At 49.5% G+C, this 25,991-nt stretch overlaps 1 protein-coding gene across 7 annotated transcripts in view; it reads left to right on the top strand.

Annotated features, from left to right (window-relative positions):
* Positions 1 to 25,541, top strand: part of kank2 (KN motif and ankyrin repeat domains 2) — a 154,772-nt gene extending 129,231 nt beyond the window's left edge. For 5 of the 7 annotated variants that reach the window (XM_078234907.1, XM_078234910.1, XM_078234908.1 and 2 more), the window contains 8 exons: positions 916 to 1,024; positions 3,619 to 4,506; positions 6,202 to 6,289; positions 9,847 to 10,066; positions 11,959 to 12,101; positions 14,530 to 14,730; positions 20,378 to 20,485; positions 23,968 to 25,541. In XM_078234907.1, coding sequence (XP_078091033.1) covers positions 916 to 1,024; positions 3,619 to 4,506; positions 6,202 to 6,289; positions 9,847 to 10,066; positions 11,959 to 12,101; positions 14,530 to 14,730; positions 20,378 to 20,485; positions 23,968 to 24,027 — 1,817 coding nt within the window. In that variant the 3' untranslated portion in view covers positions 24,028 to 25,541. The remainder of the gene's footprint in view (positions 1 to 915; positions 1,025 to 3,618; positions 4,507 to 6,201; positions 6,290 to 9,846; positions 10,067 to 11,958; positions 12,102 to 14,529; positions 14,731 to 20,377; positions 20,486 to 23,967) is intronic. The other 2 variants (XM_078234912.1, XM_078234911.1) reach the window with 2 other exon arrangements.
* Positions 25,542 to 25,991: the final 450 nt, after the last annotated feature.

Here is a 25,991-nt window from a genome sequence, read left to right as displayed (position 1 = left end):
TAGGACTGAAATAAGGAGAGATTACTTCACTCAAAGTGTTGTGAATCTTTGGAATTGTCCATCACAAGAGAGCTGCGGCTGTTCCGTTGTTGACTACACTTAAGTTTGGGATACTTGGGGTCTTAGGGAGTCAAAGAATATGGGCAGCACGGTGGCACAGTGGTTAGCACCGCTGCCTCACAGCGCCAGGGACCCGGGTTCAATTCCAACCTTGAGTGACTGTGCAGAATCTGCATGTTCTCCCCGTGTCTGCGTGGGTTTCCTCCGGGTGCTCCGGTTTCCTCCCACAGTCCGAAAGATGTGCGGGTTAGGTTGATTGGCCATGCTAAATTGCCCCTTAGTGTCAGGGCAATTAGCACGGTAAATATGTGGGGACGTGGGCATAGGGCCTGGGTAGGATTGTGGTCGGTGCAGGCTCGATGCGCCGAATGGCCTCCTCCTGCACTATAGGGATTCTATGATTCTAATATGGGGAGCAAGCAGGAAAGTGGATTTGAAGCCTAAGGTAGGCCATGATTGTATTGAAAGGTGAGACAGGTCATCTGGGGCGGCAAGGAGGCACAATAGTTAGTACTGTTGCCTCACAGCGCTAGGGACCCAGGTTCGATTCCTGGCTTGGGTCACTGTCTGTGTGGAGTTTGCACATTCTCCCCGTGTCTGCGTGGGTTTCCTCCCACAGTCCAAAAGACATGCTGGTTAGGTGCCTGAACAGGCGCCGGAGTGTGGCGGCGACTAGGGGATTTTCACAGTAACTTCATTGCAGTGTGAATGTAAGCCTTACTTGTGACACTAATAAATAAATTCTACTTTACTTTTTTAGTTAATTGCTGCTCCTATTTTGTATGTTGGGGCTGGGGCAAAGCGGATTTTCTCTCTCTGAGGTAAAGGTCTTTTTCTCCTTCTGTTTCCTTTCAGTTTCCCCACAGGGAACACAACTCAAGTCCATCATGAAAAAGGAGAGAGGAGCAAGTCCTGAAAGTCCTCCAGCAAAGAAGAGCCTTCAGTTTATCGGAGTGAATGGCGGGTGAGTTTGAGGGTTCACAGTCCAGTGGTACATTCCTACTCTACTCGTTTAGATCCCCAGCCTCACAGCATAGACCAGAGTGATTTATTATTGAGATTCTCACTGAACTCCACTCCAAACAGGCATCGGAGAAGTTCTTTAGCTTCAGGTGATTGGTGCTTCTTACCTCTGTCTCTGAGTAAAACTAGAAAACGTTGTTAGCTAATACTGGCCAGCTGGTTTTGTAATAAATCTTCAGAGGCAGAAATCCCTTCACCAAAATCCATTTATTTACAATTCCAACAGCAGTACAGAGTGCTATCCGTCAGCAGTCTACCCTCGGGGGTGCCAGAGGAACTGACATGCCCGGTTAAATACAAGGGAGAGACTCCCTGATTGGCCTATCAATTGACTCCTTGATCAGGGACCTCTTTAATGGTCCAACCAATTAAACTAAATCAAATTAATTCATGGACAACTCAAAAAAAGAACAGCTCCCTAAAAGGAGAGGAACCCAAAACAAAAGACAAAGTGGAAAGGAAACTTAAAACATCAAATTAAGATGTGATTAGAGGGGTCAGTAATGCAGTCAGTACCTGCGGTGCCCAGCGGGCACGGAAGGCATTCACAGTGCCCTCAGACACCGTAGGATCCCTCTCCAGGGACGCCTGACCGCGAATATAACCGCGGTAGAGAGGCAGACAGTTGGGTTGGACGACCCCCTCGATCGCCCGCTGCCTGGACTTGTAGATGGCGTGCCTTAATCAGGGAGTTCATACTCCAATAGGGCAACCTCAATGGCCTGATTGAAGTCATTAAGGTTATATAATCTCAGACCTGGATATATACCCCAGCTTCCTGATCTCGCCCTTGTTCTCACTGGGATTGTACTCGGCTGAGTTGAGCAATGGGTGTGGGGGGGAAGCCTGGAAGAATGTGGGGTGGGGGTGGGGGCCTGGAGGAATGTGGGGGGGGCGGGGGGGGCCTGGAAGAATGTAGGGCGGGGGGGGGGGGCCTGGAGGAATGTGGGGGTACGCAAAATAGTTCATGGACTGAGCTCATGTTCAGCAGCAAGACCCCGAGCCCGAGAGCTGTTCGTTAAGGCTCCTGGCTGGGGTGAGAATCACCCTGGGAGCAGAATGTGCCAAAATAATCCAGAATTTCAATTTCTAACTCTCTTCCTCATGAATATATAGAGACTTTGTACTGTTTTGTGATCCATACCCTCTGAAAGACATGGGGTTCTGTATTGTTACACAGTGAGTGATCCTTACCCTGCTGAATAACCAGGGCTCTACAATATTACACAGTGAGTGATCCTTACCCTGCTGAACAACCAGGGGCTCTGTATTGTTACACAGTGTGTGATCCTTACCCTGCTGAGTAACCAGGGCTCCACAATATTACACAGTGAGTGATCCTTACCCTGCTGAATAACCAGAGGCTCTGTATTGTTACACAGTGTGTGATCCTTACCCTGCTGAGTAACCAGGGCTCCACAATATTACACAGTGAGTGATCCTTACCCTGCTGAATAATCAGGGTTCTATATTGTTACACAGTGAGTGATCCTGTCTGGGAACAGTGTGTTTATTATCCAGCTACACTGCCCTCAGAGGCTGATGTAAGAGTCAGGGAGTATTTTACAGCAGAGTTTGCTGGTTTGATAGGTCACTCCATTGGGGTTACAAACCAGACATCCCATATGAAAATATAGCCAATCTCATTGTTTGATGCTGCCTTGTGTTGTGAACAGAGACACTGTTATCTCTGCTGGTTAGAGTGATCTTGGAGGAGAAACATCATAGAATGGTTACAGAACAGGAGATCATTGAGTCAGCTCTGACAAAGGGCCTTCCAGACTCGAAACATTTGCTTTCTTTTGAAAGTGTGATTCCAGAATTGGACACAATACTCCAGTTGGGTCTGAACCGGGGTTTATAAAGGTTGACCATGACTTCCTTGTTTTTGTGCTTTGTGCCTCTATTTAAAAAGCCCAGGATCCAATCTGTGTGTTTAACAACTTTCTCAGCCTGCCCTTCAGTGATTTGTGTGTGTATTCCCCCAGGTCTCAGTCCTGCACCTATCTGAAAATTATACCCTTTATCTCATATTGTGTCTCTACGTTCTTCCTTCCAGAACATTTCAAAATTCTCTGCATTAAGTTTCCACTGCCTCATGTCTCCCCATTTCACCAGCCTGTCTGTATCCCCTTGGAGTTTATCGCTGTTGTCCTCACAGTTCACAACACTTCCAAGTTTAAAGTCAGCTGCAGATTTTGAAATTACACGGCGCATAACCTAAGGTTCTCGATCCCTGTCCCGGGGTCCTGCCTTCAAGCACCCTCCTGGGTTCCCGCCCTCCTGGGGTCCTGCCTTCAAACACCCGCCCAGGGTCCCGGTCCTCGAGCTCCCTCTTGGGGTCCCGTCCTCCTGGGGTTCTGCCTTCAAGCACCCTCCTGGGGTCCCGATCCTCCGAGGACTCTCCCGGGTGCTCTCACTCCACAGGGAACTATATTCTAGCATCATTGGCTTCTTTGGGAAGCGGGGATAGATAACTGGAAGGAGAATAATCAGTTGAGGAGAATGTGCTGAGCCTCCGTTTCTTTTCTCTAGATACGAGTCAACGTCTTCTGAAGAATCCAGTTCGGAGAGTTCATCAAGTGAGTCGGATGATGAAAGCACGGAGAGTGATTACCATGAGGCCAGTGAGAGGCTCCCAGGAGAACACACAGAGAAAGCAGAGGGCAAGGGCACTCGACCAGGGACTGTGCAGCAATCCGAGCAGACACATGGAGCGACTGTGCTGGAAACTAAGAGTGTGCGGACATCCACAGAGACTGTGCAGGAGACTGAGAGTGCGCAGATACCAGCAGCAACTGTACAGAAAACCGAAAGTTTGCAGGTACCAGCAGAAGCTCTGCAGGCAACTCTTACCATGGGAACTCCAGCAGAGACTGTACTGGAAACTGAGAGTGTGCAGATACCAGCAGAGGGTGTGCAGAAAACCAAGAGTGTGTGGACACCAGCAGAAACTCTGCAGGCGACTCTTACCATAGGAAATCCAACAAAGACTGTACTGGAAACCGAGAGTGTGCAGATACCAGCAGAGTGTGTGCAGATACCAGCAGAGTGTGTGCAGATACCAGCAGAGGGTGTGCAGTTACCAGCAGAGACTGTAATGGAAACTAAGAGTGTGCAGATACCAGCAGAGACTGTACTGGAAACTAAGAGTGTGCAGATACCAGCAGAGGGTGTGCAGTTACCAGCAGAGGCTGTACTGGAAACTAAGAGTGTGCATATACCAGCAGAGGGTGCGCCGATATCAGCACAGCACTCCGGAAGGTCAGAAAGGGTGGAACAGGTTCAGAATGTAGCGAGCGAGGAATGTTTGAAGGAGATGGCGCAGAGAATGGAAGAGGCAACAGTGAAGAAGAGAGTGGAGAAACCAGAAAAGGTCCAACATGAGAAAATGAGTTCAGTGAAGGAAGCCAACATCAGCACGTATGTAAATCAATTCTCACTTGTAACTTCTATAGAATTTCATTCTTATATAAGCAAGGATAGTGCTGGTTTAGACTGTAGTCTAATATATGTGTAAATAGTCAGTTCCATCCAAGAAACCAGTTATTGTTCAGACATCTTGATGTCCGGAATTTTATCGCCCTGCCCGCTACGGGAATCGGAGCAAGCGAGGGGCGGTCAGTGGGAAGGTCCATTGACCTCAGGCAGGATTTTACGGTTTCGGGACAAGCAAGACCGTAAAATTCCGTCTCTACAACTATTCTTTAGCCCAGTTGCAACCTACGTACTACTACACACACAATTGCTGAAACTCCCAACCTTGTGTCCTAATAACAGGCCTTAACATGTGAATTCAAACTCGGACATCTGTGTTGAAACCCCAAACCCAGTTTTCCCAGTCAGCTTCTTATTGTATGGGGTGGGAGTTCTAACAAGAGCTCTGAGGACATGTGCTGTATGGGTGCGATGTGAGAGGTTTAATACCCAATGGGACAGGCATTTCTTAATATTCAGCAAGTTGAAAGGTAGTGGGTTCAAGTCCTATTCCAGGGCCCAAGCACAAAGTCTGGGCTGACAATCCTAGCACAGAAAGGAATGAAGGCGTGCTACACTGTTGGAGGTAATATCCTGCAGGTAAAACTTTAACTTGTGGCCTGATTCTCAGGTGGACATACAAGACGACACTATTCTGAAGAAGAGCAGGGGCGTTGTCAGTGTCCTGGGCCATTAATTATTCCCCAACTAACTGTTATACTCCAGAAAGCTAGTTGGCAAAGGTTGGAACCGGAGCCAATCTTTACCACCTTATATATTTAATTGCAGAGTTACACATTAGAAGCATACGCCTCTTAACCCAACAGCCACAGTTTCAGGCTCTGTTTTTTAATTCATTCGTGGGACACGGGCGTCGCTAGCTGGGCCAGCATTTATTGCCCATCCCTAGTTGCCCCAGGGCAGTTAAGAGTCAACCACATTGCTGCGGCTCTGGAGTCACACGTAGGCCAGACCGGGTAAGGATGGCAGATTTCCTCCCCTAAAGGACATTAGTGAACCAGATGGGTTTTTCCGACAATCGGCAACGGTTTCACGGTCATCAGTAGTTCCAGATTTTTTTTTATTGAATTCAAACTCCACCATCTGCTGTGGCGGGATTCAAACCCGGGTCCCCAGGACATTAGCTGAGTTTCTGGATTAATAGTCTCGCGATAATACCATTAGGCCATCGCCTACCCGGTGTATATTTATAGGGAATCAACTGAATCAGTTGTTAATGCCCACCACCTGTATGCAATTAGTTTCAATTCATATACAATTATTACCATCACAAACCAGAACAGGATATCTACTTTTTGGCATATTGCTGTTAGTCGGGATCTTAATATGCACAGATTGGCTGCTGTGTTTCCAACATCACAGTAGTAACTATAACTCGAAAGTACTCCATTGAGATAGCCTAAAGCTGTGAAAGATGCTATATAAATGCAAGTTTTTCTTCTTTCTTTCAATCACCATCTGGAGAAGTTATGTTGGCAATAATGGCCGAGGGGTTGCCTTGAGGGGTGAGGCGGTATTGGCTGTGTAGCTGCTGTCTTGAGATGCCGGCCGTGTTTCAGAATGTGATGGCGACAGACTCCGGTGTGATCCCTCGCTGATCTGTGACTCTCTTGCTTTCAGGTTTGAGTTGACTGAGGGCTTGGTGTCAGCCTGTGTGACCCTGCAGAAACACCTGAATCACCCAGACCGGTTCACAAACAAAGAAGTGGTACGCTACCTGGCTGTTTATTCACCTTCCCCGTCAACCTCCCCCTCGAGTAACACCAAGTGATAAGCCTCACAGTGTGGTTCCTCAGTACACCTTCAGTTAAGTGTCTGATTATGCACGGTGGCACAGTGGTTGGCACTGCTGCCTCACAGCTCCAGGGACCTGGGTTCGATTCCCGGCTCGGGTCACTGTCTGTACGGAGTCTGCACGTTCTTCCTGTATCTGCGTGGGTTTCTTCTGGTTTCCTCCCACAGTCCAAAGATATGCGGGTTAGGTTGATTGGCCATGCTAAATGTACTAGGATGTGTAAATTAGAGGGATTAACGGGGTAAATATGTGGGGATTCTTTGATTTCTATGATATTCTATTCTATGAGAGGGTGCTAGCTGATGACGCACTCTCTTAAGAAATAACGCTGCACAGGGAGAGGCCATTCGACCCATTATGCCTGTGCCAGCTTCTTGTGAGATCTGTCCCATTAGTCCCACTCCCCCTACTTTTCCCCCATAGTCCGACAAATTTTTACTTTCCAATTATTTACCCAATTTCATGAAACCCCTCCCACCATCCTTTCAGGCCGTGCTTCCCAGAACCAAGTCCTCTCCTTATCAACCCCGCCACCACTGGAAACAATTACTCCTCATTTAATCCATCAAAACTCATAGAAACCCTACACTGCAGAAAGGGGCCATTCAACCCATCGAGTCTGCACCAGCAACAATCCCACCTCACCCCTATTCCCATAACCCCACGTATATACACCCCGCTAATCCCTCTAACCTACGCATCCAGGGACACTAAGGGGCAATTTAGTACGGCCAATGCACCTAACCCGCACATCTTAGGACTGTTGGAGGAAACCGGAGTACCCGGAGGAAACCCACGCAGACACGGGGAGAACGTGCAAACTCCGCACAGACAGTGACCCAAGCCGGGAATTGAACCCAGGTCCCTGGCGCTGTGAGGCAGCAGTGCCAACCACTGTGCCACCGGGCTGCCTCCTTGTGATTTTGAAGACTTCTCCAAAACCTCCCCTCAATCTTTGGTGTTGTAAAGAGAGCAATCCCAGTCCCTCCAGGTGACTGAAGTCCCTCATTCCAATGACCATTTTGGGCATGCTCCCCTGCACACTCGCCAAGGCCCTGATACTTGATGCTAAGGGACTTCCCATCGTCCTGACTGGACCTTTGTTACTGTTCAGAATGTGTTTTGTATTAATGCTGAAATATTTGGCGAGTAATGTTAGCTAGTTTTGAGATGATGCTCAAGACGTTAAGGTAGTTTTGGGGAGAGTGGTAGTGGGGAGGGCAGAATAGGGATTCATTGTGGGGGTGGTTGCTGTTTTAGTGGATTAAGGGAGGTTTTTTCCAATAGTAAGCAGGTATATTGGGAGCATGGCTTGAGAGTGTGTTTTGGTGGGTCCATTGACTTGTGTTAGAGGGCACTGGACTGGCAAAGGGTTGGGCACATTTACTCGGGAGGAACTGGGCAGGTTAGAACAGGGGTGTCTGGGTAGGTTAGAACGGGGGTGTCTGGGTAGGTTAGAATGGGGGTGTCTGGGTAGGTTAGAACAGGGGTGTCTGGGTAGGTTAGAACAGGGGTGTCTGGGTAGGTTAGAACAGGGGTGTCTGGGTAGGTTAGAACAGGGGTGTCTGGGTAGGTTAGAACAGGGGTGTCTGGGCAGGTTAGAACAGGGGTGTCTGGGTAGGTTAGAACAGGGGTGTCTGGGTAGGTTAGAACGGGGGTGTCTGGGTAGGTTAGAACAGGGGTGTCTGGGTAGGTTAGAACAGGGGTGTCTGGGCAGGTTAGAACAGGGGTGTCTGGGTAGGTTAGAACGGGGGTGTCTGGGTAGGTTAGAACAGGGGTGTCTGGGTAGGTTAGAACGGGGGTGTCTGGGTAGGTTAGAACAGGGGTGTCTGGGTAGGTTAGAACAGGGGTGTCTGGGTAGGTTAGAACAGGGGTGTCTGGGTAGGTTAGAACAGGGGTGTCTGGGTAGGTTAGAACAGGGGTGTCTGGGCAGGTTAGAACAGGGGTGTCTGGGTAGGTTAGAACAGGGGTGTCTGGGTAGGTTAGAACGGGGGTGTCTGGGTAGGTTAGAACAGGGGTGTCTGGGTAGGTTAGAACAGGGGTGTCTGGGCAGGTTAGAACAGGGGTGTCTGGGTAGGTTAGAACGGGGGTGTCTGGGTAGGTTAGAACAGGGGTGTCTGGGTAGGTTAGAACAGGGGTGTCTGGGTAGGTTAGAACGGGGGTGTCTGGGTAGGTTAGAACAGGGGTGTCTGGGCAGGTTAGAACAGGGGTGTCTGGGTAGGTTAGAACAGGGGTGTCTGGGCAGGTTAGAACAGGGGTGTCTGGGCAGGTTAGAACAGGGGTGTCTGGGCAGGTTAGAACAGGGGTGTCTGGGTAGGTTAGAACAGGGGTGTCTGGGTAGGTTAGAACAGGGGTGTCTGGGTAGGTTAGAACAGGGGTGTCTGGGTAGGTTAGAACAGGGGTGTCTGGGCAGGTTAGAACAGGGGTGTCTGGGTAGGTTAGAATGGGGGTGTCTGGGCAGGTTAGAACGGGGGTGTCTGGGTAGGTTAGAACAGGGGTGTCTGGGCAGGTTAGAACAGGGGTGTCTGGGCAGGTTAGAACAGGGGTGTCTGGGTAGGTTAGAACAGGGGTGTCTGGGTAGGTTAGAACAGGGGTGTCTGGGCAGGTTAGAACAGGGGTGTCTGGGTAGGTTAGAACAGGGGTGTCTGGGTAGGTTAGAACAGGGGTGTCTGGGTAGGTTAGAACAGGGGTGTCTGGGTAGGTTAGAATGGGGGTGTCTGGGCAGGTTAGAATGGGGGTGTCTGGGCAGGTTAGAAAGGGGGTGTCTGGGCAGGTTAGAACAGGGGTGTCTGGGTAGGTTAGAACAGGGGTGTCTGGGTAGGTTAGAATGGGGGTGTCTGGGCAGGTTAGAATGGGGGTGTCTGGGCAGGTTAGAACGGGGGGCATCTGAGCAGGTTAGAAGAGGGGCATCTGGGCAGGTTAGAACGGGGGCATCTGGGCAGGTCAGAATGGGGGGGGGGGGGTCTGGGCAGGTCAGAACGGGGGGGGGGGAGTTCTGGGCAGGTCAGAACCGGGGGGGGTGTCTGGGCAGGTCAGAACCGGGGGGGCGTCTGGGCAGGACAGAACGGGGGGGGGCGTCTAGACAGGTCAGAACGGGGGGGGGGGGGCATCTGGGCAGGTCAGAATGGGGGGGGCGTCTGGGCAGGTCAGAACGGGGGGGGGGGCGTCTGGGCAGGTCAGAATGGGGGGGGGCGTCTGGGCAGGTCAGAACGGGGGGGGGGGCGTCTAGACAGGTCAGAACGGGGGGGGGGGGCATCTGGGCAGGTGAGAACGGGGGGGTGTCTGGGTGGGTTAGAACGGGAGGTGTCTGGGCAGGTGAGCTGCAGTTTTGGGGCAATTACAATGGGGTTTATAGGCATGTTGTTTTGAGTATTTTATTGGGGGTGTTGGCTGGGAACCTCTGGGCAGATTGGCTAATTGTTAAGATGTATTCTATCCCCAATGTGAAATTCTTCCTCAATGCCCCGCAGAGAGTAAGCTACCTCAAGGTTCAGCAGGAGTGGCTTTTGGTGTCCAGCCCAAAGACAGCGGAGCCTGAGGTGGTGCGTCGGTATCTGGCTGTGTTCAAGGCAATGTCCCCAAATCTACTGGAACTGATAGTCAACATGGCCGATGGCAACGGAAACACAGCCCTTCATTATACCGTCTCTCACTCCAACTTCCCCATCGTCAGGTTGCTGCTAGACACAGGTATAACCTTCCACCCTTACCGTAAGTTATGCTCCTCATTGCCACACTGTGTTCCTCCACTGGGAGAGAGGAACAGGACAATATCAACCCAATAAACCCTCCACGTGGGGGGGTCACGTGTTAACCGTGACTATGCTGGAACCTCGAGGGCTGGATTTGCGTTTTGGAGTCTGGAGCCTGATGTTGGGACAGCCTCTGGGTCTCCGATCCCACACCATGTCGGAAACAGTCAGCTGTCAGAACAAATATAGATCAATGGCCAAAGGGCACGCTTGCCGTCCAATTAGGGACAGTGGACGGATCCCTGAGACCGGAGGGTCAATAGGAGGTTCCTCTGGCACTGGGGGAGTTGCGATGTGCCACGGCAGGAAGAGAGAGTACCTTCAAGATGGAAACTCCCTGTCTGCATATTGAAAGTAGTTAAAAATCTGATCTTCTACAGATGCCACGACACCACTGCGGAGGGAGAAGTGCCCCCCTCTTCCCCCTGCCCTTCCCTCCCCTCCCCCAAGTCAGTATTCTTAAAAATAGCTGGAGAACTGAGTGATGCCAGCAGACTGGTGCACTGACCGATGAGTGTGAAATTCTGGACCCAGGTTCTGCTCCCATTGGCCTTCGAAGGTCCTGCCCTCTGGTCCCTCCTCCCTTGGCAAGGTGTCAGCTCAGTGGGTCGCACTCTTCCCCCACCTCAGTACTGAGTGAGTGCTGCACTGCTGGAGGCGCTGTTTCTTTGTATATGTAAGGGTCCATTCATTCTTCAGAATAGACGTAGGCAGCATTTGGTATGATTTTTAAAAATGATTTTCTTTATTGAATAAAATTTAAAATTAACATTACAGAAGCGAAGAGAGGGAGAGGAGTTGGGGACTGGCTTCGCAGCCAGGTCCTGTAGAAAAAAAAAATATTGAGATCAAAAACCAAAGTCAAAACAGACAATATTGAACTCAGAAACACACACTGAAATGTACAATATATGTTAGTAACCTGTGTTATTGAAATTACTGATACAAACTGTGTCTCTAACTTTCATAAACAGTTGGCAACTGTATGGTCGTGAATTGGCTTATGAGAAAAAAGTTAAAGTTTATTTATTAGTGACAAGTAAGGCTTACATTAACACTGCAATGAAGTTACTGTGAAATTCCCCATTCCGGCACCTGTTCAGGTCAATGCACCCTAACCAGCACGTCTTTCAGAATGTGGGAGGAAACCGGAGCACCCGGAGGAAACCCACGCAGACACGGGGAGAACGTGCAAACACCACACAGACAGTGACCCAAGCCAGGAATCAAACCCAAGTCCCTGGCGCTGTGAGGCAGCAGTGCTAACCACTGTGCTACAAGCCTTGCTTGTAGGATTGCTTTCAAAGAATGCAGTCAACTTTCCAAGCTCATCCCAGCTGAGTTTAAAATGTGGCTAAGTTAGCTCTAAAGCTGGGCATAGTTAGTTTCAGAGGCAGAAATATCTTACAATGAAGTCTTTTAACTGAAGCAAACCTTACAAATGATCCCACATATGAAAGCACTAAAGCAAGACATACCTGCCCGCTGAGGTGGGTGGAAGAAAAATACCACGGTCACAATTTGGAGAAGCACAAGAGAGTTCTTCCAGGTTTCGGAGTGAATATTTACCCCTTGTCCCCATCACTGGAAGCAGATTATCTGGTCAGTTGTGGGATCTTGCTGTGTGCCCTGTTTCCTACATTACAACAGCGATCGTACATTGGCTGAGATATCCCGAGATCATGATATGTGCTTCAGAAATGCAAGTCCTCTTTTGGTTTTTAAACAATCCCTATAATTGTTTTTTAGTTGAACCTGGAGTCGCTGGGGGTCTGTTGGTGGGTGCGTTGCCGTGTACCTAACCTGTGCCGCCTCCTTCCCGTTATACAGGCGCCTGCTGTTTGGATAAGCAGAACAAGGCTGGCTACACGGCCATCATGCTGGCTTCACTCGCTGCCCTCCAGTCCGACAGCGACATGCAGACCGTCACACAGCTCTTCCGCCTCGGCAATGTCAACGCTAAAGCCAGCCAGGTGGGTCAAAGGTCAAACCAGCGCTCTCTGTTCATCCTCCCTCCACTGTCCAGGCGTGAAGAAGCTCTGCCCAAGCTGCAGACAGGTTACAGGGTTTAGTGAATGACTCGTGACACCTGTGATTTCTATGAGATATTAAACCGAGACTCTGCCTGCCCCCTCAGGTGTGTGTGTGTGACACACCCCACAATGCTATTTCGAACAGCAGAAGGGACTTCTCTCCAGTCTCCTGCCCAATATTTATCCCTCAGCCATCAGTACTAAATCTGATGATACGGTACATATTTAAGGAAGGATAAACTTGCGTTAGAAGTTCACGAGATTGGTCCTTGGTTGTCCCATGATGAGAAAATTGGGCCTATTGACATAGAGTCATAGAGGTTTACAGCATGGAAACAGGCCCTTCGGCCCAACTTGTCCATGCCGCCTAGTTTTTAGCCACTAAGCTAATCCCAATTGCCTACATTTGACCCATATCCCTCTATACCCATCTTACCCATGTAACTGTCTAAAGTTTAAAGTTTATTTATTAGTGTTACAAGTAGGGTTACATTAACACTGCAGTGAAGTTACTGTGAAATTCTAAATTTTTTTTAAAAGATAAAATTGTACCCGCCTCTACTACTGCCTCTGGCAGCTCGTTCCAGACACTCACCACCCTCTGTGTGAAAAAATTGCCCTTCTGGACCCTTTTGTATCTCTTCCCTCTCACCTTAAATGTATACCCTCTAGTTTTAGACTCCCCTACCTTTGGGAAAAGATGTCTCTCTACCTTATCTATGCCCCTTTAATCTCTGTGATTGCTCCTTCCGAGAGGATCCCTAACTGAAAGATCATTAATTATTCCTGTCTCATTACATAGGACCAGATCTAGGATAGCTTGCTCCCTCGTAGATTCCATTACATATTATTCGAGGAAACTATCGCAGATACATTCTATGAACTCCTCCTCAAGGCTGCCTTGACCGACCTGTTAGCGGTGGTTTTGCTGTGCATAAATTAAGGCATGGCCTAAATGTAAGCATATTTAAGATGGCGAGGAGATCATTGATGAAACAGCAGAAGACAGTGTCTCTGGAGTTTAGAAGAATGAGAGACAATCTCCTTGAAACATACAGAGGGGGTTTGACAGGGTGGACGCTGAGAGATTGGTCCCCACTGGTCGGGGAATCCATACCACGGTGGCACAGCGTCAAGATAAGGGATCATTTAGGGCTGAGATGAGGAAAGATTTCTTCACTCAGAGGGTTGCGAATCTCTGCAATTCTCTACCCCAGAGGGTTGTGGGTGCTGCATTGTTGAATACATTTAAGATTGTGGGATGGACAGACATTTGGGCTAGAGTTTTCCCACCCCGCCCGCCACGGGAATCGGAGTGGGTGGACCATGGAAAGGTCTGTTGACCTCGGGCGGGATTTTACGGTTTCAGGATGAGAGAGGCCATAAAATACCACCTGCTGTCTCTCTGGGAATCAAGGGGAATGGGGAGCGGGCGGGAAAGTGGAGTTAAAGGCCAGGATCAGTCATGATCATATTGAAGGGCGGAGCAGACTCAATGGTCCGCTCCTGCTCCTACTCCTGGTACTTTTATGTTTATCATGGGTTGGTGGGAGCTTCTAGTGTACAAATCGGCTGCCACGTTTCCTACAGTGCAACACTTCAAAAGTACTTCATTGACTGTTAAATGCTTTGGGATGGCAAGAGGTGGTGAAAGGAGTTAGAGAAACGCACTCATCCTTTCTTCCATGACTATCCGTAGGATTACAAAAGCATTTACCAAATTTATACCTATGACTGCCTGAGTTTTAATTCTATAAGTGTCACAAGTAGGCTTACATTAACACTGCAATGAAGTTACTGTGAAAATCCCCCAGTCGCCACACTCTGGCACCTGTTCAGGTAACACTGAGGGAGAATTTAGCACGGCCAATGCACCCTAACCAGCACGTCTTTCGGGCTGTGGGAGGAAACCGGAGCAGCCGGAGGAAACCCACGCAAACAGAGTGGCCAGAATTTTATTGCCCCGCCCGCCACCAGAATCGGAGCGGGTAAGGGGCAGACAATAGGATCCATTGACCTTGGGTGGGATTTTATGGTTTCGGGACAAGCGAGGCCCTAAAATCCCGCCCGGGGTGAACATGCAGACTCTGCACAGGCGGCAACTCAAGCCAGGAATTGAACCTGGGGCGCTGGAGCTGTGAGACAGCAGTGCTAACCACCGTGTCACCATGCTGGTGCCCTGTAACAATGAAGGTTCCAACCATGTCTTAGCTTTAGTGCCACCTTTGTGAACGTGGGTTGGGTTAGACAGTTAAACTTGCTGTGGTGTTCCAAGGTACCTTAGACTGCGGCCCTGAGCACTGATGGCAGTAGAAGGGTCAGCCTTTGGTCCTGACCTTTAACAGTATTTCCCTTTTCTCTGCTCCAGGCCGGTCAGACAGCACTGATGTTGGCGGTCAGCCACGGGCGGGCAGAGATGGTGAAGGCCCTGTTGGTGTGCGGGGCGGACGTCAGCATCCAGGACGACGATGGATCGACGGCACTGATGTGCGCCTGTGAGCACGGTCATGCGGAGATTGTCAAGCTCCTGTTGGAGATGCCAGGCTGTGACGTCACCCTGGCGGACAATGTGAGTGAGTTAGCCTGGGGCACTGCTCCCTGCAGAGAGACTGGCACAGGTTTTTCCCCGCTCACTGGACTCCATTGAATTGAATAAAATCCAGGAAACCCCCCAGGCTGCGATCTCGGCCTACTCCGAGTGGCTCAGCCAACCTCTAAAATATTGTCCCTGGGTTGTAAGGGGGAACAGAGCGGACAGGATTCCAGCTCCAACTCGCTCGCCCATGAGTTACAAAGGGTGCACCCATTGGTGTTTTGGGGGAAGAGAGGCTAATTCTCAATTGCGATGCCCCACATGGTTGGATATCCTGTTAAAGTGTATTGCATTCCACCCCAGGGTGAGATAGAATCACAGAGATATCCAGCACAGAAACAGGCCCTTCGGCCCAACTAGAACATGCTGACCAGGTTTCCTGAACTGAACTAGTCCCATTTGCCTGCGTTTGGGCCCATATCCCTTTAAACCTTTCCCAAACATGTACCTGTCCAAATGTCTTTTAAATGTTGTAATTGTACCCGCCTCTACCACCTCCTCTGGCACCTCATTCCATACCCGCACCACCCTCAGTGTGAAAAAGTTGCCCCTCAGGTCACTTTTAAATCTTTCCCCTCTTACCTTAAACCTATGCCCTCTAGGTTTGGACTCCCCTACCCTCATGGTTTTATAAGCCTCTATAAGGTCACCCCTCATCCTCCTATGCTCTCGGGAAAAAAAAGTCCCAACCTATTCAGCCTCTCCTTATAATTCAAACCTTCCAGTCCCGGTAACATCCTTGTAAATCTTTTTTGCACCCTTTCTAGTTTAATAATATCCTTGCTATAGCAGGACAAACAGAATTGTACGCAGTACTCCAAACGTGGCCTTACCAATATCTTGTACAGTTGTAACACAACATCCCAACTCCTGTATTCAGTGCTCTGACTGATGGTATACCTTGGGGCAGCAGAATGCTTTAGACTGAATCCAGCAAGAGTCAGGAGAGGAGGGAGAAATATCTTAAGGGGGGATTAATGATATGGGAAACCTGAAGTAATTCACCGAGTATTCAAGTTTACGTTTAGTACCCAACTGAAAATGCACAATCCTGCCCTCTTGTGGCCACATGTGTACCACCCTGCAAAGGTATCGCAGTCTGGCAACGAGATGGGATTGTGGACTGTGTGGGGGGAAAAGGACAAATTTCTGACTTCAGCCCAAAGATGTACAGAAGGCCCAAGAATTTGCTTGTTCCCTCCTAAACCGGGAGACAGGCCGCTGTCAGGCACTTTGTGTAATTTTGAGCAGCTCTACAGAAGTTTATTTGTAAGTGTTACAAGCAGGCTTCAAAATAAGGGGGAGCAGATTTAGGACTGAGTTGAGGAGGAACTTCTTCACACAAAGGATTGTGAATCTGTGGAATTCCCTGCCCAGTGAAGCAGTTGAGGCTACCTCATTGAATGTTTTTAAGGCAAGGATAGATACATTTTTGAACAGCAAAGGAATTAAGGGTTATGGTGAGCAGGCGGGTAAGTGGAGCTGAGTCCATGAAAAGATCAGCCATGATCTTATTGAGTGGTGGAGCAGGCTCGAAGGGCCAGATGGCCTACTCCTGCTCCTAGTTCTTATGTTCTTAACACTGCAATGAAGTTACTGTGAAAATCCCCTAGTCGCCACACTCCGGCGCCTGTTCAGATACACCGAGGGAGAATTTAGCACGGCCAATGCACCCTAACCAGCACGCCTTTCGGACTGTGGGAGGAAGCAAAAACACCCGGAGGAAATCTACGCAGACAGTGGGGAAGAATGTGCAAACTCCCCACAGGCAGTGACCCGAGGAGGGAATCGAACCCGGGTCCTTGGCGCTGTGAGGCAGCAGTGCTAACCACTGTGCTACCTGAAGTCTAAAGCTAATGGAGATTACAGGAAATTGTCAGTTTGGAACAAGGAACCAGTCCCAGTGAGCACAATGGAGGGTTTATCATGTGAAAAAACTGTCCATCCATTGCAATTTTGGAGGATTTTGAGAGAGAGAGAGAGAACTGCGAGACTGATTTGTGCGTGGTTTAAAAAGTGAAGGCATTTGCAGTAAGTTGCCGACATTGCCAAGGTTAACTTCCGACACCACTTTCCATGTCCACGGACATGGTGGAACGGAACTTGGGAGAAGCGGGAGTTCACAAATGCCAGCTATCCCCTGCTGAAGACACTGCAACTGAGTAAGCTAAAGGCCCCGACGACAGCAATTAGTAATAGCAGTGATATTGCAAAGTCCCATTAGCGATGCTTAGGTCTAACATTAGGCACAGAATTGTCCATTCTGAAGGCCGATATTCCAGCTAAAGGATGGAGGGGCACCTTGCCAAAGCCTGGAGGAAGAAGGTAAATGGAGAAAGTACTGGCTGGAGCAAACAGCATGTGGTGGCAAACAGGTGGATATGGGGTCAGTTTAGTGGTATTATCGCCAGACTATTAATCCAGACACTCAGCTAATGTTCTGGGGACCCGGGTTCGAATCCCGCCACAGCAGATGGTGGAATTTGAATTCAATAAAAAAAATCTGGAATTAAGAATCTAGTGATGACCATGAAACCATTGTCGATTGTCGGAGAAACCCATCTGGTTCCTTTAGGGAAGGAAATCTGCCATCCTTACCCGATCTGGTCTACATGTGACTCCAGAGCCACAGCAATGTGGTCGACTCTCAACTGCCCTCCAAGGACAACTAGGGATGGGCAATAAATGCTGGCCAGCCAGCGACACCCATGAATGAATAAAAAAAGACATGATCCAAAGTTGTCCAGTGGAAATTCACAGGGGGAGGCACCGTGGCCTAAGGAAGGAGCTGTGGTAAACATGGAATTCAACCGGGGGGGGGCATCAGTCAGCATGATTTCTGAATCACCATGTCTTGGAAGGTTGAGTTAACTATTGAAATCACACGTTGAGTTAGAAAGTTATAGAGGAGGGAAAATCCCCCAAAATGAGAAGTACATCGATTCTAGTCACGTACAAGGAGCAAGGTGCAAAACTGGCTCATCACCTGAAGAAGGGGCTTGCAGCTCCGAAAGCTTGTGTGGCTTTTGCTACCAAATAAACCTGTTGGACTTTAACCTGGTGTTGTTAAACTTCTTACTGTGTTTACCCCAGTCCAACGCCGGCATCTCCACATCATCTTTGTGGTGCAGGGCAAGAGAGCAGTCTTGTTGTGAAGATACTGGATAAAGCAGCACTGAAGCTAAACTGGAACGAGCTTTCTCATGTCAGAATTCACACTGATGTGAAGACAAGTACCCCCCCACCGGGGGTTCAGCCAAACCAATTCAAGGATACAAGGCAAATGTGTAAAGTAAAAGTAAAGTTTATTTATTAGTCACAAGTAGTAAATGAAGTTACTGTGAAAATCCCCTAGTCACCACACTCTGGTGCCTGTTCGGGTACACTGAGGGAGAATTTAGCACGGCCAATGCACCCTAACCAGCACGTCTTTCGGACTGTGGGAGGAAACCGGAGCACCCGGAGGAAACCCACGCAAACACGGGGAGAACATGCAAACTCCACACAGACAGTGACCCAAGCCGGGAATCGAACCCGGGTCCCTGGCGCTGTGAGGCAGCAGTGCTAACCACTGTGCCGCCCTCATATACGGGTCAAATGTCCGGGGTCCGGAGGAACACAGCTTATTGCAGGTCTTGCCCAGCACCCTATTCTCTAAGGAAGAAAGCAAAGCAGGAAATGCAAAGACTTGAGACTGAGATATCTTTACAAAAACACCGGTGCAAACATAAATGGTCACCAGAGGGAGCTCTTCCAAACAGAATGGTTTCTTGCTCAGGAAACATTTGTGAAACTGACTGAATCGCAGTGTAACTTGCATTGAAAAATTCATATACGGACTAAGTAATCAGGTTAAACACATATAAACATTTATTAATCAAGTAGCAATCAAAATAGACAAACAACCCCAGCAGCTGCTGAACCCTAGGTCACAGGGAAATGGTGTTCAGGATATTAAAATTACAAGCCAGTAGACTATTCACATGTTATGGACGCTGAGGTATACATCGATTATATGGGGAAACGTATTCAGCATGTGTACACTACAGAGGGGAATGGGTACAGAGGCCATGTGTACCACCATATAGGGGGAACAGGGAAAGAGACCCTATGTGCACAGAATGGGGGAGAATGGGTAGAAAGAGTGTGTACACAGTACAGGGGGAATGGGTAGAGTGCGTACACAGTATAGGGGGAATGGGTAGAGAGAGAGTGTGTACACAGTACAGGGGGAATGGGTAGAGAGAGAGTGTGTACACAGTACAGGGGGAATGGGTAGAGAGAGAGTGCGTACACAGTACAGGGGGAATGGGTAGAGAGAGAGTGTGTACACAGTACAGGGGGAATGGGTAGAGAGAGAGTGCGTACACAGTACAGGGGGAATGGGTAGAGAGAGATAGTGTGTACACAGTACAGGGTAATGAGTAGAGAGATAGTGTGTACACAGTACAGGGGGAATGGGTAGAGAGAGAGAGTGCGTACACAGTACAGGGGGAATGGGTAGAGAGAGAGTGCGTACACAGTACAGGGGGAATGGGTAGAGAGAGAGTGCGTACACAGTACAGGGGGAATGGGTAGAGAGAGAGTGCGTACACAGTACAGGGGGAATGGGTAGAGAGAGAGAGTGTACACAATGTGTACACAATGTGTACACAGTACATGGTAATGGGTAGAGAGAGTGTACACAGTACAGGGCAATGGATAGAGAGATAGTGTGTACTGTGGGTGTACAGACATTCGGTTGAATGGAGACGAGGTTGGAGACTGGGAACATTACTGGAATGCTACTTTTGGTGGCTTCCTAATGATTCCACAGGAACATCCTGGGACAGGCAGGGAGAAAGTGACGGCCCACTGCAAAGAGGCAGGCAGCGAATAGAGCCCCGCCCAATGGAGATAGAACCTCTTAGCCAAGGAGTGGCCTCCCAATGTGTGCAGAGCCCACCACCAGCTCTGTAAAGATGGGCCGAGAGTCATCAACACTGCCTTTAAATCCCTCCCTCCGCTCTCCCAGCCCTGGCACTCAAGGGGCTGCAGCTATAGGCCATTCTGAACAGGGGGTTTCCCTCAAATGATACCCCGGCAGCTGTGGCTAAAATGTGAAATGTGTTCAGAGGATCCCTCCACCTTGAGGCTGCTTCACCGTCTCTCACCTTAAATCGACTGTTCCACTTCTCCTGGTGGAGCAGCTGACCACCTGCAGCCTCGAGACCCCCTGCCCAAGCACCCCGGGGGGACCCTCCAGCCTCCACGTCCCTCCATCTGTGCAGTCCCCCAGCCCTCCCCGCCTGGCCCTTCCCGCCCCCCCCCCCCCCCCCCCCCTAGACCCTGCCCACATGTCCTTCCCCAACCACCCGGGTCTCCCTGCCTGCATCCCCCAACCCCCGCCCACATGTCCCTCCCCGCCCACCCGGACCTCTTTGCCTGCCCCCCCACCCACATGTCCCCCTCCCCGCCCTCCCCAGCCTCCACCCACATGTCCCACCCCTCAGCCTGCCCACCATCCCTAATTGGGTGGACTCTCTCTGGGAGACTGCCTGCTGGGAAATGTAGCCGAGTGTGTGCACAATAGCGGATCTACCTTTTATTGAAGGTCTTTGATGCTTTGTTTGCCTATCTGCAGGACGGCAGCACCGCGCTCTCTATCGCCGTCGAATCCGGACAGAAGGAGATCGCTGCCCTTCTCTACAATCATCTGAATCGCTCCAAGGATGCCCGCAGCTCTTCCCCGGTGAGAGTCCCGCGAACCCATCCCCAATCCCGTGTCCGCCATTAAGTGTCTGCACATTCTCCCCGTGTCTGCGTGGGTTTCCTCCGGGTGCTCCGGTTTCCTCCCACAGTCCGAAAGACGTGCTGGTTAGGGTGCATTGGCCGTGCTAAATTCTCCCTCAGTGTACCCGAACAGGCGCCGGAGTGTGGCGACTGGGGGATTTTCACAGTAACTTCATTGCAGTGTTAATGTAAGCCGACTTGTGACACTAATAGATAAACTTTAAAACTTTAAACTGAACCAATGAAACCCCCGTGAAGCAAGCACCTCCTGCCAGTGCCTAAGTCTCTCTCCGACAGCATCACCCAGGCCAGGCCAGGCCAGTCCAAAGGGGTCTCCCTGACAACTGTCAATCACTCAGTAGGAGGTTCCTGTCGAGTAGGCGTGACTTTACATTATTACATTTTAAAATCCCAATTTCTGTCCTTCATCTCTCCCACAGCGCTAAGATCTTTAACCTGTTTCCACCTACTTACCTTGCTCTCTCCCTCCCTCTCATTCTAATCTGTGCACGCTGGGAGTGAACCCAAGTATCCTCTTTCTGTGGCGCACACTTTGATTTGATTTGATTTACTATTGTCATATGCATTGGGATACAGTGGAAAGCATTGTTTCTTGCGCGCTATACAGACAAAGCATACCGTTCATAGAGTACACAGGGGAGAAGGAAAGGAGAGAGTGCGGAATATAATAACGGCTCAATAATATTTTTTTAATTTGCATTTCCCTCCGTGACTTCGGCCTCCCTGTAATCTCCTCCAGCCTCCTCGACCCTCCCAGATTTCTCCACTCCTCTGATTCTGACTTCCTGTGCAGCACCAATTCCCTCGCTGGTGGCCTTGCCTGAACTCTAGATATTCCCTCCCGAAAACTCTCTGCCTCTCTTTATTTCCCTCTCCTCCTCTCAGACACTTCCTCGGTCACCTTTCCTGATAGAATCATACAATCCCGACATGCAGAAGGAGGCCATTCGGCCCATCAAGCCTCAGTGCAGGCTCGATGGGCCAAATAGCCTCCTGCTGCACTGTAGGGGTTCTATGATTCTAAACCTGCACTGACAACAATCCCACCCCAGCCCTATCCCTGTGACCCCACGTTTTTACCCTAGCTAGTCCCCCTGACACTAAGGGTCAATTTGGCACGGCCAATCCACCTAACCTGCACATCTTTGGAGTGTGGGAAGAAAACCGGAGCACCCGGAGAAAACCCACACAAACATGGGGAGAACGTGCAAACTCCACACAGACAGTGACCCAAGGCTAGAATCGAACCCGGGTCCCTGGCGCTATGAGGCAGCGGTGCTACCCACTGTGCCGCCCTCTAATATCTCATGTGTCTCAGTATAAAGTTTTCTTTGCTAGTTACTCCTGCAGGGGGTTTTGGGATGTTTTACTGCATGGATTTGTCTGTCCGTATCTAACTGTCAATCCTGTTCATCCACTTATTGAGCAAGTAAATAAATCATTGGGGTTTCAGAACACACATTGCTTCCCATTCCCATCTCCGTACTGGCAATCAAAGTGGTTGTAAATAAGAAGTATGAGCAAGAATAGGTTCAGCCCTTCAAGCCTTCAGCACAAACATAGCAGATCATCTACCTCGGTCTCCTTCCTGCATTATATTCACGATATTCTACACCCTTTCCTTTCCTTCTCCCCTATGGACTCTATGAACAGTATGCTTTGCCTGTATAGCTCACAAGAAACAATACTTTTCACTGTATCCCAATACATGTGACAATAATAAATCAAATCAAATCACCTGTACCCACTTGACTCCCTCAGTATCCAAACTCTGTCTTAAATATAACAGCATTGGTTCTCTGCAAGGCTGTGTCCTCAGTCCCCTACCTTACTCCTTATACACCTCTGACTGTGCGGCCAAATTCCCCTCCAACTCGATTTTCAAGTTTGCTGACGACATCACCATAGTGGGTCGGATCTCAAACAATGATGAGACAGAGAACAGGAATGAGATAGAGAATCTGGTGAACTGGTGCGGCAACAATAATCTCTCCCTCAATGTGAACAAAACGAAGGAGATTGTCATCGACTTCAGGAAGCGTAAAGGAGAACACGCCCCTGTCTACATCAACGAGGATGAAGTAGAAATGGTCGAGAGCTTCAAGTTTTTAGGTGTCCAGATCACCAACAACCTGTCCTGGTTCCCCCCATGCCGACACTATAGTTAAGAAAGCCCCACTTTCTTAGAAGACTAAGGAAATTTGGCATGTCAGCTACAACTCTCACAAACTTTTACAGATGCAACATAGAAAACATTCTTTCTGATTGTATCACAGCTTGGTATGGCTCCTGCTCTGCCCAAGACCACATGAAACTACAAAGGATTATGAATGAAGCCCAGACCATCACGCAAACCAGCCTCCCATCCATTGACTGTCTACACTTCCCGCTGCCTCAGAAAAGCAGTCAGCATAATTAAGGACCCCATGCACCCCGGACATTCTCTCTTCCACCTTCTTCTCTCGGGGAAAAAAATACAAAAGTCTGAGGACACGTACCGACCAACCCTGCTGCCATCAGACTTTTGAATGGACTTACCTTGCATTAAGTTGATCTTTCTCTACACCCTAGCTATGACTGTAACATTACATTCTGCACTTTCTCCTTTCCTTCTCTATGAACGGTATGTTTTGTCTGTATAGCGCACAAGAAACAATACTTTTCACTGTATGTTAATACATGTGACAATTATAAATCAAATCAATTGCACACCTCTGAATCATAGAATCATAGAATTCCTACAGTAAAGAAGGAGGCCATTCAGCCCATCGAGTCTACACCGACTCTCCAAGAGAGCATCTTACCCAGGCCCACTCTCCGCCCTATCCCCATAACCCTGTATTTACCCTGCTAATCCCCCAAACCTACACATCTTGGGAGAGCAAAGGGGAAATTTAGCCTGGCCAATCCAACTAACCCGCACATCTTTGGACACTAAAGGGCAATTAAGGGCGGCACGGTGGCAAGCACTGCTGTCTCACAGCGCCAGGGACCCGGGTTCAATTCCCGGCCTGTGCGGAGTTTGCACGTTCTTCCCGTGTCTGCGTGAGTTTCCTTCGGGTGCTCCGATTTCCTCTCACACTCCAAAGATGTGCGAATTAGGTGGATTGGCCTCGCTAAATTGACCCTAGTGTCAGGGAGATTAGCAGGGTAAATATGTGGAATAGGGCATGGGTGGGATTGTGGTCGGTGCAGACTCGATTGGCCGAATAGTCTCCTTCTGTACTGTAGGGATCCTATGATTCTATGGATTTAGTATGGCCAATCCACCTACCTGCACATCCCTGGGACAGAGAATTCCAAAGATTCACAACTCCCTGAATGTAGAAGTTTCTCCACATCTCAGTCCGGATGTGGTTGCTTGTGTAGATTTTTAAAACATGCCTAACCTGCCTGTGTTTGTTTATTTGTTTGTGACAGGCTCCACCCGGCCCCACACACACCCAGGCTCAACCCTCGTCATCTCAAGCCCACCAGTAGGCCCGGGAGCCACTTGATTCAGCCCCCCCCCGCGCTGCACCAAGTGAGAATTTGGACAGGATGGGCCTGTGAACAGACTGAGGGCGTGCTGCCCAGCACTGGCACAGTCGGGGTACCTCCTTCGCGGGGTAGGCCCGGGTTGCGTTCGACACTGAGGTACTGCGGCGGAGACTGTGGCCCGTGCTAACGAACTCTCGGAGGATGGCTTGTACACTCGAACAAAGAGGACGAACGGAAATCAAAATCCTCTCACGCTCTCCCCGGTTGTAAACTTGCTGCTGCTTTAACCTGCACGACAATCTCGCAATCCGTCCAATCAGCCTTTTATATGAAGAGAATTATATCGACATTGTAAAGGACAATCAGCCCATGGTGGCTTCACTTTGATTCTGGCCATCACTACGCCTCTCACCCCTCCTCCCCTCCCCCTTTCACTCAGTTGACACTTACCAAGATTGTGTAAGCCTTGTGTCCAGCCCAGGCAGCTCATCCTACCCACATCTAAGGGCCGTGCTTCTATTGATGCTTCTGCCATTCACTCCTCAATCTAGCTCACTGCCCCAGTGCCGGTGCTGAAGACAAACACCTCCAGGGCCTACACTGTAAAGTTTAGACTGACCGGGTAGAGGGAGCATTCTTGTAGACACCAGAAGATGCAGCAACCCTGCTGTTCTCCGATCCCTCGCACTGGCAGGCTCCAAAGCGGCCTTGTCAGGGTGGCACTGACCAGTGGCCAGCTGAGGGCGAAACCAGATTCACACTCTCGGGGGCTCTCTGAGAGTTGAGGCGGGGATCAGCTCCTGAACTCCCCTGAACGTGCAGCCTTGCTTAATATCAGAGTTGGTGGGAGATGGTGGATAACGATACTGATGCACAATACCCTAGCTCGGTCTGACCTGGGGCGGGCCCGGGGGGGGGGGGGGGGGGAGCCAGGAAACAGTGACTATTTTTAACCCAGCCAGAGATCGGTGTGGACCAGCCCAGCATCATAGCTGATGGACCAGAGACTGCATAGAGTGGAGGGAGGAAGGTTGGAGACGCTGGGATGAGAAATTAGGTGGTGTCCGCGAATGGGCAGCCATTCTATTCTCCCTCCCCACCCCCCCATTCTTCTCATTGCTTTTGAGTTCCAAATGCTTTATTTAAAACATCATCTTCTTGTTTCAAAGGGGTTTGGATCAGGTTGTACCCAATGTTGAGTATTACACACCGTGCATCATTGTACACCCTCCACCCCCCTCCTCACACCCACGGCACACACCTGATATATAAGCCAAATGTATTGGATTTATTCTTGTGTATATTATTAAGCTGATATTTACTGGTCTGGTTACAGTCTTGTCTTCTCTTTTGCCAATAACCAGTTGTACTTCATTCCTGTTGATGTCGCTGGGTTCGGTGCTTTCTGCAGGGTAGCCTGCCCTTTCCCTTGGCATCTTTGTATTAGCCTTTATACAGAAGTATCTATCAAAGAGTTTTGTAATCCACATATTGCAATACACTGAAAAGGGATTATTACTGTCCTGTGCTTTGTTTCGTCGGTCATCTCTCCCTGTCAATGCGCAGGGAAACCTCACAAAGATTTCAAGGGTGAGGAGGTGGCTGTCCTGACAGACCAGTACCAGGAGGGAGGGCTGAGGGTTCAATAGGCCAGGCCGGCATCTGTTTGGATCATTTCACAGCACCAACCTATTTGGGGCCGAACTACATCTGTGTGGCCCTGCATCTGCACGTTTGTGATGGAAATTCTCCCTCTAAACCCGTCACAAAATGAATTTGGCTGTCTTCCCGTACCCTGGCAGCTTTCATGGTAAATGCGGACGCGGGAATTTATCACTAAGCTATAAAAATAAGGACTAAAGTCGGAGTTCAAAATGTGGACTGCATTACACTTGCCAAGGTTCATTCTCCCAATCTCGAAATCTGCTTGCATGAGGATAACACTTGATTTTAATAACGACACC

This window comes from Mustelus asterias, chromosome 19 (assembly GCF_964213995.1).
Source record: "Mustelus asterias chromosome 19, sMusAst1.hap1.1, whole genome shotgun sequence".
Taxonomy (NCBI): Eukaryota; Metazoa; Chordata; class Chondrichthyes; order Carcharhiniformes; family Triakidae; genus Mustelus; species Mustelus asterias.
The sequence above is the reverse complement of the archived record's forward strand: the minus strand, read 5'-3'. Positions and strand labels throughout refer to the sequence as shown.